This window comes from Antechinus flavipes, chromosome 1, assembly GCF_016432865.1.
Source record: "Antechinus flavipes isolate AdamAnt ecotype Samford, QLD, Australia chromosome 1, AdamAnt_v2, whole genome shotgun sequence".
NCBI lineage: Eukaryota > Metazoa > Chordata > Mammalia > Dasyuromorphia > Dasyuridae > Antechinus > Antechinus flavipes.
The window spans coordinates 53,433,152-53,450,016 of record NC_067398.1 but is presented as its reverse complement, the minus strand read 5'-3'; the positions used below and the strand labels follow the sequence as shown (position 1 = coordinate 53,450,016).

Genomic DNA, 16,865 nt, shown 5'->3' with positions numbered 1-16,865 from the left:
AGGTCAAAAGTGAAGCTTGGAGAAAAAATGAAGACCTGGCTGGTCCACATTGTTTCCTTAAAATGGAGGTTCTAAGAAAGACCAATTAGAGGAAGTAGCCTCAGGGAAAGAGTATATTTCCACTGAGAAAGGGCCAGGGGCAGAGTGAATTTCCAAAGTAGGAAGACTGCTGTGGATGTTAGGAAAAGCCTGGAGAGACAAGAGTGGAGCCAGGAGAAAAATGAAGCTATGATGGTCTGGACAATTTACTTAAAATTAAGTTTCTGACCTCCAGAAGGAGAAAAAAAGGCTTCAAAGATAGAGTGTACTCACAATGGGGAAAAAGTCAGAAACAAAGTGAACTTCTGGTTGATAAAGAGGCTGTGATATTTATTAAGTGCCTACTCGTAGATACTGTGCTAAGTATGGGGAATACAATTACCAAGAATCAAAAAAATTCCTACCATGAGACTACTGTAAAAACATAGATGCATAATCTATGTAACAGGGTGATGGCAGTGAGCAAAATTTCAAACCTGGCAGACTAGGTGGTACCTCTGGCAAAAAGAGAGAGAGAGAGAGAGAGAGAGAGAGAGAGAGAGAGAGAGAGAGAGAATGGTGAATTCAGAAATAAAAACATGTTTTGAGGTGAACTAGAGGAAATTCAATTTGGGGATATATTGTACTTGTAGCATAGGCCATCCAGGTAGACTTGCCCTAAAGACAATTGCCTATATGGAAATGGAGATCCAGAAAAGGTAAAGATTGGAGATACAGATTTGGAAGTTTTCTTCATAGAGAGATGGTACTTAAAGCTATTAGAAGAGATCAATCAACAAGACATCAACAAATATTTATGAAGACCCCATTATGTGCCAGGTATTGTTGAAGGACATACCACAAAGAGGAACATTGAGGACAGACTTCTGGGGAATACTGAACTCAAGGGATTGAGAAGAGGCAGAGTAAAGTGACAAAAGAAATGATTAAAGAAGCAAGAGAAATGAGAAGATGAAAGTCAAAGAAGGAGACAGTTTTTAGAATGTGTTAAGTAATTCAGAGAAATGAAGGATGAGAATTGAAAAAGAATTATTGGATTGGAACTTCAGAGGTCACTAATGAATTCTCCTAGGACAATTTCAAGAGTGGTGGGGATAGAAGTCAGAGGAGGAGAGGCTGAAAAGAGAATGAGTGAGCTGGCAGAAAGTGGAAGCAATGGGTGGGGGCTGCTTTTTCAAGAAGTTTGGCATGAAAGGGAGGAAAAAGATGGGATAGCACCTAGATATCCTAGAAAGACTGAAGGAAGTTTTTTGTGAGATTACAGTGACCTGAGGACGTTTGTAGGCAGGTGGAAAGGCCCCCTGTGGAAAGAGATTGAAGATATATAAGAGAAAGTGTATTATTGCTTCTAAGTCCTAGAGGTCAAGAAAAGTAATGGGCAATGGTTGGATGGATTAAGGATTAAGGAAAGCCCATTTTGTGGCAAGAGGAAAGAATGGGCAAATTCACTTTGATGACAGTTATAAGACTATAGATAGAAATCCACCCATGTCTTCTTGTCCAAGTCTTCCCAAAAATCCCTCTTCATTCATGAATGCCTCATCATCGTGATTATATTCTGTGACTAGATCAACTGAGTTGGAGTGGGAATGGGGGATGAAAAGGAGGAGAAATAGGGAGAAATAGAGTAAATTCCCTCTCCCTTTCACTCTGATCACGGTCTTTCCACTGCTTCTCTTTCTAAATTCTAATTTAGAATAATAGATTTGTGAAGTAGCTAGATTGCTCAGTGAATAGAGAGCACCAAGCCTAGAGTCATGAAGACCTGATTCTTAGACCCTAGTCAGGTCATTTAATCTCTTTTTGTCTTAATCAACTGGAAAAGGAAATGGCAAACCACTCTAGTATCTTTGCCAAGAAAGAAGTCATGAAGAGTCAGAAAGGACTCAACCCCAATGGGTTCATGCTTAATGGTGCCCACAAACACCTTCATATTGCCCTGTGAACTTCAACTTTCATATTTCAAAGACTGTGAGCAATTCCCATTAATAGTTATTGCCACTCTTTGCCCTTGGGCAAGGAATGTGTTCTGCCTTGTAAAATAGGAAGGTTGGACTATAGCGATCTCTCATATCCTTTCCAGTTATGGTTCTAGCATTTGGTGATTCAGAATATCTTATGATGATGATGATTTCCAGATCATCCCCATGAGGATTATATTATTATTCCTTGTTTATGGCTTGGAAAGCCAAAGCGAAGTTGAATGATATCAAGGTTCCTAGTAAATAATTAAGTGGACATCAGGTCCACGTGTTCTTTCTACTAAAATGTTCATTCTCCAGACGATATTGTTTCTTTATCTGCTTTTTTTTTTTACACTTTTCTGTGCCTGTTCCAAGAAAAATTCCTTCAAACTGTCTTTATAAACTTACCTCATTTTCCTTCTGTCGTATTAGATCTGCTTTTTAAATCTCCCAATTAGAAGGTATCAAGCAAGGAAATGAATGTGGTTTGTCAAGTTGTATAATTGTGATACCTCACAAGCCTCTCCACTGAAAGGGCTCTTCAATATTGGTGAATTTTCTAAATAACTGAAGCCTTTTAAGAAACACCCAAACAACTCTATTTCAACTGTTTTGGATGGAAATCTTTTTACAATGTATCATGCTTCTCTGCCAATTTAAACAGAATATTTTGAATATTATATTTATCTTCCTGAAATGTTACTACCACAGGGCTATCCTGTTGATTTTCCTTGTTCACTCAGAGTTATCATTACAAACATCAGTTAATTGCACTGCACTACTATATGATGACGTCCTCAGAGGATATTCATCACTTCATTCAACAAAGATTTATTAAATTTCTAGTGTGCTATACAATAGGAAAAATATTTATCTGAGACATGACTTCTGTCTTTAGAGAGCTTATTGTCTAATAAGAGGATGAGATAAATAGAACTATGAAAATAGCTAAAATTTATATAGGTTTCTAAAGTTCAAGACAACTCAGATTCTACCTTTTACACTCTTTACAACTCTTTCCTACAGAAGGAATAATAACAATAACAACACATGTACATAGTGCTTTAAAGATTTGCAAAACACTTTACAAATATTTCATTTGTATACAATAACTCTAGTAGATGCTATCATTATCTCCATTTTACAGATAAGGAAACTGAGGCAGACAGGGGTTAATTGGCTTATTCAGGGTCCCACGGCTTAAAGCTAAGTGTGTGAGGCTGCCTTTGAATCAAGTCTTTCTGACTTTAAATCCAGCTTTCTATCCCCAGCGGCTTATGCCTTCTCTTTTGCGATTATTTTACACACCATTTCCCACATTAGAATATGAATGCCTACCTGAATGTTATGTATGTGAGTATTACCTTCTTCCATTCAAAGTATAATTCATGCACTTCCTATAATTGCAGCAACATAAACTTTCCTCCCCACATTCCAGGCTCTTTCTATGTAAAGTCACAGAGCCAGAGCCAGGATGTGCCTTTGGAATCATCTATTTTAAACTTATTTTAATAGTGAAGAAACTGGGGCCCAAGAAGGTGGCAGAACTGATGCTAAGTCAAGTGAGTAGAACCAAGAGAACATTGTTCACAGCAACAACAATACTATGTGATGATCAACTCTGATGGATTTAGCTCTTTTCAACAATGAAATTCAGGCCAGTTCCAATAGACTTGTGATGGAGAGAGTCATCTGCATCCAGAGAGGGGTCTGTGGGGACTGAATGTGGATCAAAACATAATATTTTCACCTTTTTTGTTGTTTGCTTGCTTTTTGTTTTCTTTTTCATTCTTTTCCTGTTTTGATCTAATTTTCTTATGCAACATGATAATTATGGAAATATATAGAGAAGAACTGCACATGTTTAACCTATATTGGATTACTTACCATCTAAGGGAGAGAGTGGAGGAAAAGGAGGGAGAAAAATCTGAGACACAAGATCTTGCAAGGGTAAATGTTGAAAACTATATATATATTTTGAAAATAAAAAGCTATTTAAAAAAAGTGTCAAAGTCTTTGGACCCAGATGCTTTTACTCCAGAATCACTAATATAGGATTAAGATAGGACAACTTGATTTAAAACTTTCCATTCAAAGTCTTTGAACCCATATCCTTTTACTCCAGAATCACTAATATAGGATTAAGATAGGATAACTTGACTTAAAACTTCCCCTTGAAATGACATCAGCTACTCTCTAATCATTAAATCAAATATACCTAAATATCTAATCACCTACAAGTTATAATCCAGCCCAAAGGTATCTAACTTAATCTGAGTAATATAAACTATATTAAGTGTAATTGGGAAATATGAAGTGAAATAAATAAAAATACAATGTAGGCAATATTCAGTTGTGATTTTCTAAGTCAGTACATGGCCACAGGGAACTGTGACATTGATTGAGCCCATACCCCTCTATTTTGACCATGAGAGGTTCTGTTACATACTTTGTTTAAAAACTATCTAAGTGTACTATGTCCGATGTATTCCTCTGATTTATCAGTTTAAATAGAAATAGGACAAGATTAGTCTGGCATGATCTGTTCTTAATGAAGCCTGGCTAATTTTTAGTGATAACCGCATCCTTCTGAAATGCACAGACCTATCAGTGAATTGGGGGATGTCTACCCCACGCATGTGAAGACTTCCCCCGGTGCAATGGGTGGATGAGAATAATTTGTTCCATCGGAGGAACAGGAAGGTCACTGAAGCAGGTGCTGTGGCTCAGAGCTTAATCAGGCATCAGAGACAACAAGGTCATCCACTGTGTGTGGGACCATCACCAGTTATCCCAACTTTGGTCTTGCCACTGCACTTGGATGATTTTGGAAGAGAAAAGGAGACTGATGACTTTGTACAACTCACTTAAATATAATTCATGCACAAGGCAAGAACTCACTTGTGATCACCTTCCTTTATTTTAATCTATTGCTAATAGACTAGAAAACCAGGTCGTTTTTGAAACCTAAGATGAACAATGTGAACTATAAAATGGAAACATTTTTGCCTTTCTGTATATATCCAACATTTTATACATTATCTGGCATACAGTAAGTGTTTAACAAATACTTTTTGGCTAACTAACTTTACACATAGTATCTTATTTGATCCTCTCAACAAGCTTCAGAAACAGGTACTATTACTATTTCCATTTTACAGATAAGGAAACTGAGACTGAGAAAGTGTCTCATTGGGGGTCATATACAACTTATAAGTGTTTGGGACAGGTTGGACTTCATAAAACACCAGCTCCACATTCTATCCACTGTCTCTGCCCACATTACATGGTGATTGTATCAGCACAGAACAGCAACAAAAAAAAGTTCCCTGGGATCAGAGAGAGGAATGACATCTGAAAGAGGAATGACATCATCAACTGGTTGTTCATTTCTTTACTAACTAGTCTCAAATTCCTGTGCTTTTTGAAGTCTCGTAAACGATTTTTGTACAGTTGTTTGGTGTTTTTTTCCTGTCTCCTTTCTTGTTGTTAGCTGTCCCTCATGATGTAGAACTTCCTTTAGAAAACCTTTTCCTTTATTTTAATTTGTTGCTAATAGACTGGGAAACCAGATGATGGAACTTATCAGAACTATGAATAAACTATACCTTAGGTACACATGGTTGTCTGGATGTTGTATCTCTAAATTAGAAATCTCCTTGAGCTCAGGAACTGCTGTCTTTGCTTTTCCTTGCTTTCCTATCCCTTAGCACAGTGTTTTAGCACATAAGAAATGGTTAATACATACTTGTTCATAGATCAATTAATTTTATTAGGTTCTTCTGTGAGTTGAAATTAGGCATTTAAATGTGTGAACTTCAAGACATCTATCTTAACTTCTCTTTTTTTTTTTTTTTACTTTTTCCAAAATTTTGAGATCATAACAGAATACACAAAAGGCATTTATTAAACACTTATTATGTAAATAGGTTCTGGGGATACAAAAACTAGATGGCTCCTACCTTCAAGGAGTTTACTCTCTAAAGGGGAAGCAATAACTTCTGGGGAGTGTTGGCCAGAGAAGGGTGTTTTGTTTTGTTTTCTGGGAAGTCACCGGGATGGTAGAGTGGAACAATGGGGCAGTTGATTGACACACCCTTCCCAGAAGTAACAGTTTTGTGTTAGTTTGATTACAATTCCCAGAGCAAGAACTGGAAAGTGAAAAATTGTGGGAAGGCTAGAAGTAGAAAAGTTTCACTGCCCACCCCAAAGTGACAATTTCAGAGTTCTACCAAGGCTTGATCTCTGAAGGTCTAGACTGGATGTTAATATGTTGTGAATAAATTGTTTTATAAAAGTATTATTTTTATTAAATGTTAAATCATACATTGTATATGTTATTTACATATTATATCATGCATATATGATATATTTATGTTATACAAATATAAAAACTATTATTTATTAAATATCAAGTGATTATGTAATGATTTACTATGAATTTTTATTAAACATTAAAATACATTAATGTAAAAACATATTGCACTTTTATAAGAATTTATAACTTTTTTGCTAAGTGTTTTATCTCATAATTGCAAAGTAGACAGGGAAGATATTATTTTCCCATTTTATAGAAGATCCAAGTGAGATATTAAGTGAACGGACAGGCAGCATGTCAACATCAGAGGGAAGACCAGAAACCAAGTACCTCACTAATATTTCAGTAATTTTTTGATTACATCAGACTGCCTTTCTTTTCAGTAATGCATCTGTGCAAAGGACATGACCTATGTGCCACCTAAACTGCTTTCTTTTTTGTCATTGTTCTTTGCATGAGATTATGTGCTCCTTGAAATCAGGATTTGGGGGGAAGGAGAGAGGAGCTTTCTTTGTATTCTCAGTGCTTCCAGTGCCTAATCTGTAAAAGAGGCTTTTCCTGGTTCTTTTCCACCAGTTGCTAGTGCCTTCCCCAGAGAGATTTCACTGTATCTTGTATATAGCCAATTACTTTCATGTTGTCCCTCTAATTAGAATGTGAACTTCTTGAGGGCAGAATTATTAGCTTCCGGAGAACTAATGACCCTACAATTGGACGAATTGTAGTGTATCTCCCAATGACAAACATGACATTTTTTGGCCTTTTCTTTTCATTTACAGTTATGACACATTTTAATTCAACTGTTGAATCCAACTGTTTGTGACCCCTTTGGGTTTTTCTTGATGAAGATAATGGAGTGGGTTGCCATTTCCTTTTCCAGATTATTTTATAGATAAGGAAACTGAGATACAACAGGATTAAATGACTTGCTAGAGACACAAAGTTACTAAATGTGTTAGGTGAGATTTGAATTTAGGAAGATGTCTTCCTGATTTCAAGGCCAGTGCTCTATCCACTATACCATTTTGCTGCCCATTCAATTCAATAAGCATTTATTAAATGTCTACTATATGCCAGACACTAATACAAAAAGAGGTAAAAAGTAGTCCCTATCCTTAAGGAACTTATAATCTAGTATAGTAAGTGTTTAATAAACACATTGTTAATAAACGATTGATTACAGTGTCACAAACTCAAGAGAGAAGGTCTTCTGAAGCAAAATATGATCAATAATGCTTTTTCCATTCCCAATCGCTTTTCATCTGAGAAATTTTTTCACATCTATAGTTTAAGAAGCTTTGGTCCAGACTGTGCTTTATTATTATTATTATTATTATTATTATTATTAAAGCTTTTTATTTACAAAGCATATGCATGGGTAATTTTTCCAACATTAATCTTTGCAAAAAACCTTGTGTTCCAAATTTTCCTCTCCTTCCCCGCCCCACCCCTTCCCCTAGCTGATAGGTAGTCCAATACATATTAAATATGTTGAAATACATGTTAAATCTACCATATTTATACATATTTATACAGTTATCTTGCTGCACAAGAAAAATCAGATCAAGAAGGAAGAAAAAAGAAAAACTGAGGAAAAAAAACATAATGCAAGCAAGTAACAACAGAGAGAGTGAGAATGTTATGTTGTGTTCCACACTCTGTTCCTATGGTTCTCTCTCTGGGTATAGATGGCTCTCCCCATCACTGCACAAGTGGCACTGGTTTGAATCATCTCAGTGTTGAAGAGGGAGATACTAGACTGTCCTTTGTGTCAAGAGGACATCTATTAAAGGGCATGGATTTGCTGGTGGAGATACCAAAGCTCTTTTTTCTTTGAAAATTTCATATTTCATAGCCAAGAGCACATTTTCCAGGACCCACGGCCTATAGGTCTTAAGCTATGCTGATGAAGATCAAAATCCTTAGGTTACGCATCCTCATAGATTTGGGAGGGTAAGAGTCAAAAAATCATCTGCTTCTAGGTCAAATACTTAGTCATTCTTTCTATCCCTAGTTCCAAAACAGGGGGATATTATAAAATCAATTTACCTTTATTTGAAGCAGGAGTCTATTACCTAATGCAATATCCCAACAAGTAGCCATCTAGGAGTTCCTTAAAGACCTCTGTCACAGAGAACTACTTACCTGGCCAAAAGCCATGACCAAGTTCCTTCCTGCTGAGGTAAGACTGGTTGATGCTGACCTGCATGGCAGTCAGCCCAATTCCCCCCAGTTGTCCTTTGTTCCTTTTCAGGATATCCCAAGGGATTGTTCCTCATTAATCATTTGGTAAAACTGTACCAAGCAAAGGATACTTCTGGAGAGCAAGGCTATAGATGAAAAAATGCAGGCGCTAAATGAATTCTTTTGCCAAGGACTAAGTTTAATTTGGCAAAAATGTTGTCTAGCATTATTGTATATTTACAGCAATGAGACTGTTGCCAAGGCTTTGTCTTAGAAGACACAGACAACTGACCTGGTTGTCTCTTCATTAATTGGCTCTCTCTCATTTTCCCTCACTAAACTGGCTGACAATTTGGGCATCAAGTACCAAGCATTATATCCACCTAATCTTTCCTGTAGTCAGACAACTAATCTGGGTAATAGAGGCCAAAAGAACACAAGATCATAGAATGAGAGATTTAGACTTGTAAGGGATCTCCAAAGTCACCTCAATCAATCAGTAAGCATATATTCACCATGTGCCAGTCATTGTGCTGAGTGCAGAGGATACAAAAAGAAGCAAAAGGCTGCTCCTATCCTCAAAGAGCTTACAATCTAATGAGGGAAACGATAAGCAAACAAATATGTAGAGACTATATGCCATGTAAATAAGAAATAATTAACAGAGAAAGGTGCTAGAATTAGGAAGGGTTGGGAAAGACTTCCTGTAAAAGATGGGAGTTTCAATGGGATTTGAAGGGAGCAAAAAAACCAGGAAGCAGAAATGAGGAGGGAGAATATTCCAGGCAGAGAACATGCCTTAGAGCTAAGAGATGGAGTGTCTTTATAGAACAGCTAGAGCCAGAGGCCATGATCTGGAGGACATTAGTCCAACCCTGCTATTTTACCGATGAGGAAATCAAGACTTTTGAACATCCTGGAACCTCTCATAAATAATCTCTTTTCTCCTAGTAGCAGGTTAGGGTTTGCATGTGTTCTTTAAAAGAAATATTCCAGTATCAAATTGAGCTCATTAATAATATTAGAAGGACCACATTTGTCAATTGATACCAAAATTTGCTTGGTTTTTTTTTGGTATTCTTAATGTATAGATGCCCTTCAGTGATGCATGTTGCAGCCCATTCATGACAACCCTTCCTGTTCCACTCTTGTCCATGGCTTCCCATAGTAACGTGGAGGTATGAGGGGTCTTTATCTATCAAAAAAATATAGAAAATGGAAGGTAATGGGGGGATCTCCACTAACTAATCTATGTTTCCTGCCATTAACATGTCTTCTCTTGGCACAGAATACAAAAGGGTAGCTCTAGTTGTCAGCAGTTTCAGTCTCCTCAACCTCTTGGTGACCTCTGACATAGTGTTCATATCCTGCTTTACAAAACTTTCTCCTCTTGTCCTTTATGACACAGCAATCAACCAATTAATCAATCAACAAAGCAGGTGGCTGATCCAGTGGATTGAGTTCTGAGTTGTATGTCAGGAAGAACTGAGTTCAAATTTGATCTCAGACTCCTACTAGCCTGCCTAGTTTCATCAATTGTAATATGGAATTAATATGAACACCTACCTCCCAGATATGTCGTGAGATCATATTTGTAAAGTATTTAGCATACAGTCTATCACATAATAGGTGCTTGCTTAATAACTATTTGTTTCCTTCCTTCAAAAGGCACTTATTAAGCTCTTAATATGTACCAGTCAGTATTTGTGGATATGCAAAGTACAAACAAAAATAGTTCCTGCTCTCAAGGAAGGAACTTTTTGTCTTCCATTATTAAAAGTAGGACAGTGGAGTCCATAACCTGCCTATCAGATGGATACTGTCTTGAACGATCATTCTACTTAGTTCTAATCGTGTAGACAGTGACTCAGATTCTTGGCCCCAGCGGCTGAGCTCCATCTGGGGCTGTTCTGGATGAGATATCAACCTTTCCCTGGGAAGTATTTTCTCCTTGGGCACTTCTCTGTTCCCATGAAGCCACTTTCTTCCCTGAGAGCTGCTCCCTAAGCCAGGTCTGGCTTCAGGGAACTCTTTCCATGTTTCATTGTTTGGTCAGATGTTTGCTTTTATGACACAAATGAAACTTTTCCCCCATCATAGCTCATTCTCCCATCCTTTGATAACCAAGGAAATCCCACACTTGGCAAAGGAGGGAGACCCTAACAGAGAGTAAAATTCTACTGTTCTTTTCAAATTGAGTGGGAAGAGGGATAACATTAGTATAGAAAACATTTGTATATTTGTTTCCAGATCTTTATCCTATGAGTATAAAAGAGTGGGGTTTTGCCAAGAGGGAGAGGCTTTTTGTCCAGAACATCTCATACTTTTGGCATTGTCTTATCCACTTTTCTTAGGGGAACAACTCCCAACAGGGCAGCCTTTTTTTCAGAAGAATCTCCAAAGTCTGAATTAATGTAGTACTAAAATTCATCTAGACTCAAGCTGACCCAAGCCCATCTCACAATCCTGGGCTGGGCCCAGAGGGAGACTCACTCTCCATATATCCCAGAGCAAATTGTTATTTAGGTTAAGGTTGGATTGAATGGTCCCTGAAATCCTGCAATTTGAGTCCCTCTCCTAAGTAGGAGACTTGACTGGACAGAGAGTTTTAATTACAAAGGGAACCTGTGCATGGCTGCGTTTCCCCATGTAAAGAATTCGCCTCCAGCCTTGTTACCATCAGAAAAGGCCTGAACACTGTGTCCAGAAATTAAATAACCTCCTCTTCCCTCCTCATGAATTCCAATTTTTCCCAGCTTTCAAGTTTGAGTTTCTCTAGGAATCCTCCCTGATCAAAATCATGGAATATCAAGTCTAAATGAGACTTAGTGAGTCAGGGGTATCCTGGAACTTTTTATAAGCTTTTGCTTTGGAACTGATGGTTCCCTGACTCTTTCATACCACATGAATCCTATTTTCTCAGTTACTATAACCTGTAGGCTCCCGCAATGGGAGAGGCTGTGATCTCTCTTCTTGCTTCTCCCCTGCACTCAACCAAGTGCTATGCATGCACCCAGGATGGGGCTCAGGGGATGATTATCCACTGAATATATGTATAAATGAGCTGCTGGGTTTTCAAAGGTACTCAGACTTTTGGGACACCTTGTATTGCCTCACTTTAGAAGCCCAAGTCCTATTTTTGGTGTTGGAGTTTCACTCCAAAATTTCAGGTAGAGGGCCCCTGCACTTGGGGTCCAACATAAGTCATAGGTAGTAGCAATGTCTTTGGATGTCTCTCATTGCATTGTAGAATGGAAGAACTGAAAAGGACTCTTGAGATCATCAAATCTGTTTTGTTTTGAATGGAAGAAAAACCTGAGACCCAAAAGTCTCAAGATCGCCCAGCAAGTTAGTAATAGAATCAGGATTAGAATCCAAATATCTTGTCTTCTACGAAGAACTCTGAACCAGCATTGCATAATAACTAAGACAATGGGTTTAAATTTTCTTTCAGATACTTGCTATAAATCATTCCACCCCTCTTTGCCTTGGTTTCTTGAAAACAAGAGAGTTGGGTTAAATAGCCTTTAATGTCTCTACCAGCTCTAAATGCATGGTGCTGTGACTGTAGAGTTGGGTCAAAATTCAAATTCTTCATTTTATAAATAATTTGTAGATAGCAACTAAGAGGTATTGATTTAGGATCGTGGAGTCTTATATCTGGAAATCATACTTGGTCTAGTCTCCTTATTATGTAGGGAAGAAAATAAGGTCCATAGAAATAACTTGCCATGTTACCCTTCACTCAACAAACTCCAGTGGCTCTCTATTACCTCCAGTATCAGTTGTGAAGTCTTCTTTTGACATTTATAGCTTTTCACAATCTGCCCCCTTCTACATTTCCTGAAGTATTACATCGTCATTCCCTGCACATAAACTTGGTCCAATGAAACTTGCCTTTTGACTTTTCTTCACACCTGAAGCTCTACCTCTCATTTTCATGTTTTATCATTAGGCATTCATCCCCCATACCTAGAACATGCTTCTCCTTACCTCTCTACCTCTGGGAATCTCTGGTTTCCATCAAATCTACTCAAATACCATCTTCTGCCCGATGTGGGCTTTCTGATCCCTCCCATCAAATTGCTAATGTCCCTCCCCCAAAAAGTAGCCATAAATCTGTCCTGCATCTTATTTTTCCCTCTAAAATGTAATTACCTTGAGAATAGAGATTGCTTTGTTATCATTTTTTGTATTTTTATAACTTTTATGTAGCACCTATTACATAGTATGGGCAATAATTAATCGATATCAGATTGCTTGCTGTCTTGGGGAAAAGAGAAATAAAGGATGGAGGGAGAAAAATTTAGAACACCAAGTTTTATAAAAATGAATGTAGAAAATTATCTTTACATACATTTGGAAAAATAAAATACTACTAAAAACATAGTATGTGCAAAACAAATATTTGTTGATTGATTGATTGCCCATAGCTATACAAGTAGTAAATGATGAAGTTGGAATTTGAACCCAAATCTGCAGACTTCTTAGATCCACCATTTTCCCCACATGTCCAAACTGTTATCACTAAATCCACACAGGTGCCAAAGACAAGGCAACCAAGTTCCTTTGACTCCAAATGTAGAGGTCTTTCTACTACAGCATGAGGCATCCAGTCCAGCAATCTTCCCACTGAACCAAGCTACCTCATAGACGGCTCTAATGAGCTCTACTACCTCTCTTGAGAGGCATTTTTTAGAGAGTATAAATGGCAGGAAATTGTATGTATATGTTTTAACTTCCTCTGTTTCTTCCTCTTTTTAGATTCACCAAAGCCACCATTAGCACCAAAGCCCAAGACTGCTGGTCACTTTACACCAGTAACCATCCCCAAGTTTCCTCCGTCCCCCCGCTCAGATATTCTTCATAGTCCCAACTCTATGTCTAGAGGCCCTAAACCACCCATCGCTCCCAAACCCAAGTTGGCCACTACCAACAGGGGGAAAACTCGTGTGTACATGAACAACACCTTCAACAAATGCAGCAATGGGAAATTGATCTGTTCAGATGGAGAGCTATATGAAGGGAATCAGTCCAACCCTGAATGCTCAGAATCAGAAGCTGATGATGAATATATCTTACTCACTGAAACTCAGTTGATGAAGAGAGACTCCAAAGTATCGGAGCAGGAACAGGAGTCTTATTGTGCAGAGAATGAGAAGCTGTCATCGTTGCCAGCAACCAGGGAGGAAGAAACTGAGACAGAAGACCCCTGTTCCAGCAACTGCTCCAGCAGCTTTGAGACAAAGGCAGAAGAGGACTCCCTAAACTCCACTGAGCAAGTAGATGATTCAAATGAACTGCCACAAGGTGGGGACAGTGAGAGGACTGACCATTCTTTACTAGGGTCCCCGGGGACTGAGACTCAAGATCCCATGAATGAAAACCCTGGGGAAGATACAGACTGTGAAAATGACCCAGGTGAAAAGGAGCAGCTTTTCATGAACAAGGAAGGGGACAGCCTGATAGAGAACCAAAGTGGATGCAGTTTGGAAAGGAAGAGGATCTGTTCCAGTAGAGAGGACTGCAAAGATATTGTTTTAATCCATATAGCTTCAGATGAGCCAGAGGCCAATGGTGAGCAGCCAGGGGACCCTGAAGAATCATTGGATATTGGAAATGCCAACAGTGAAGAGTTTGCAGAACCAACTTCGTCAGATTGTTGTGGTGGTTCTGATATTTCCCCTGCTGAAGGGGAAGCTGAGGGAGAGGGAGATGAAGCTGAAAATGGGTGCAGCGAAGGCTTACATACCTGCAATGATCTCAGTGAAACTGGCTTAGCTGGAGAAGAATCTGAAATCACAGAGTGGGAAAATGAAGACACTGTAGCCAATGGTGATCAAGATGCTGAAGCAAAAGATGACCAAGAAGAAGAGGAAACAGCCATTCAGGGTGAGGTAGAAGAGCCTCCAGATTCTGAAGACATGCTGAAGGATGAAGTTGCTGATGAGAACTGCCAGATCATTCCTTTTGAAAGTGAAGGTGGTGATGAACTTTTGGATTCTCTTGCAGGAAGTTCGTTTGCATTTCTCCCAACTGAAAGCACATCTTTTTGCAGTGACAGCTATTATCCTCCTTCTGAATCAGTGAAAGACTCAGAATCTGGAGCAGAGGTAGACCTGGGGTTAACATCATTGGGGTTTCTTGTTACTGGAAGTAGAATTGAAGCCACCCATGAAATGAGAGGAGAAGCAGATGATGTTGCTGGAGACGGTGTGACTCTCCCAGAGCAGATGCAAGATGATGAGCAGGCTTCTGTGACTGGACTTATAAATAATCAAAATGGATCTCCAGAGGTTCCTGCAGTAGTCATTGTGCCAGAGGAAACCCCTGATGATGAAACAGTAGATGATTCCCTCATTGACCCCTATGTGATGGGAGTCAGCCTGATCCACCGGGATGAGAATACTTTTCCAGGAGGAAGGGGATACTCTGAAACAAAAGGCGAAGAAGGCATTCAGGGCAGCTGTAGCACTAAAGAAGAAATTAACGCTGATGCTAATGCTGACAATGGCCTGATTACCATAGATCGGAAAAACATTGTCACAAGGGCCCGGTCTCACTCCGGGAAAGTGCCTGGCTATGTCCCGGAAACCGTTCCTGAAGAAACAGGGCCAGAGACTGACTTACTAACCAAGGACAGCAGGCAAGAAGGAAACAAGATTCGGCTGCCAATGGAAGGGAAACCATTAGATCTCAACAGAGCCTTGCCAGCCAAGCCTAGAAGCTTTATCTTATATCCTAGGTCTTTCTCAGTGGAAGGTCGAGATCTTCCTGTTTCCTTGTATAGAGAGTTGGAAGAATCTATGTTGGATGATGGTAGGATAAAAAGGAAAGAGGATAATCTTTCTTTGCCTTGTGTTATTGGGTCCTCGGGGAGCTTCTCCCAAAGAAGCCATCTTTCTTCTAGCGGCATGTCTACCCCCTCCTCCGTTGTGGATATCCCACCTCCTTTTGACCTGGCCTGCATCACAAAAAAGCCAATTACAAAGAGTTCCCCTTCCCTTCTGATTGATAATGACTCTCCTGATAAATATACGAAGAAGAAAAAATCATCATTTAAGAAGTTCCTAGCCCTGACGTTCAAAAAAAGGACAGAGAACAAAGTCCATGTGGATGTCAATGTTTCCTCTTCAAGATCCTCTTCAGAATCCAGTTACCACGGGCCCTCGAGGCTCCTAGAAATCGACAGGAGGAGCCTCAGTAATTCTCCTCAGTTCAAGTCTAGATCGGGCAAGCTCCGAGCTTCAGACTCTCCCTCCTCCATCATCTTTTACAGAGACATGAAGAGGAAAGGGGCCCAATTCAGCCGGAGTGTGTCCAGAGTGGAGTCATTCGAAGACCGCTCCAGGCCTCCTTTCCTGCCCCTTCCTTTGACAAAGCCAAGGTCCATATCATTTCCCAACGCAGACACTTCGGATTATGAGAACATCCCAGCGATGAACTCGGATTATGAAAATATCCAAATCCCGCCTCGGAGACCTGCGAGGGCTGGAACGTTTACCAAGCTTTTTGAAGATCCCAGCAGAGCACTGTCAACAGCAAATGAGAACGATGGCTATGTGGACATGAGTAGTTTTAATGCCTTTGAGAACAAGCAGCAGACCACAGATCAGGAAACAGAAAGGTACCGTAAAGCCTTTTGTCTCTCTGCTTACCTTTAAGTTGTCTTGGGAAATGATCTGATTTACTCCAGAGATGGATTTGGCATTTGACTTTGAAAGGAACGATAAGTCTCTAGAATTATTCTAAACTAACAATCTTTCCCCACTTAGTAAAATAAATACTCTAAATTAAGACATACATTTTCATTGCATAGATATACATAGGAAAACAAGCAGATCTTGGATGGTTTTAGAGGCAGAAAAAAGTTTTACTTATTTAAAAGAAGTTTTATATTATGGAAAATCTAAGGTGCCATAAGCTAAATTTTTAATAAATGTAGGGGGTTAAGTGGTACATCTGGATCTGATTCATTATTAATTTGCTTCAAAGTGAGTTGGAGATGTCAGAGTTATCGATAACAGCGGTCAAGCTTGTCAAACTGAATATTTCAGCCCCCCACTCTCCAATAAATATCTTTTTCCATTATCCTAGCCAGACAATTGAAATCTCCACTTAATTTGTGCTGTGTAGACAAGACCTGAAGAAGGTACAGTTAAACCTCACTAAATGTTTGGATTAATAAAGAGCCTGAATTATTGAAGATTTTAAAAGAAGTGCAGTCTGGTCACTTTCACTTATATCCAGTAACTCAAGTTAATGAAGTATTGCCAAGTGGATATTCTTAGGGGACCTGCAGTAATGAATAGATAAGAATGATTTGCAATTAGCTGTTAGGAATTACTGGTTGGTAAAGG

At 38.9% G+C, this 16,865-nt stretch overlaps 1 protein-coding gene across 1 annotated transcript in view; it reads left to right on the top strand.

Moving 5' to 3' along the window:
• Positions 1–16,865, top strand: part of FGD5 (FYVE, RhoGEF and PH domain containing 5) — a 178,231-nt gene that overhangs the window by 11,785 nt on the left and 149,581 nt on the right. The window contains exon 2 of the mRNA XM_051982882.1: positions 13,270–16,132. Coding sequence (XP_051838842.1) covers positions 13,270–16,132 — 2,863 coding nt within the window. The remainder of the gene's footprint in view (positions 1–13,269; positions 16,133–16,865) is intronic.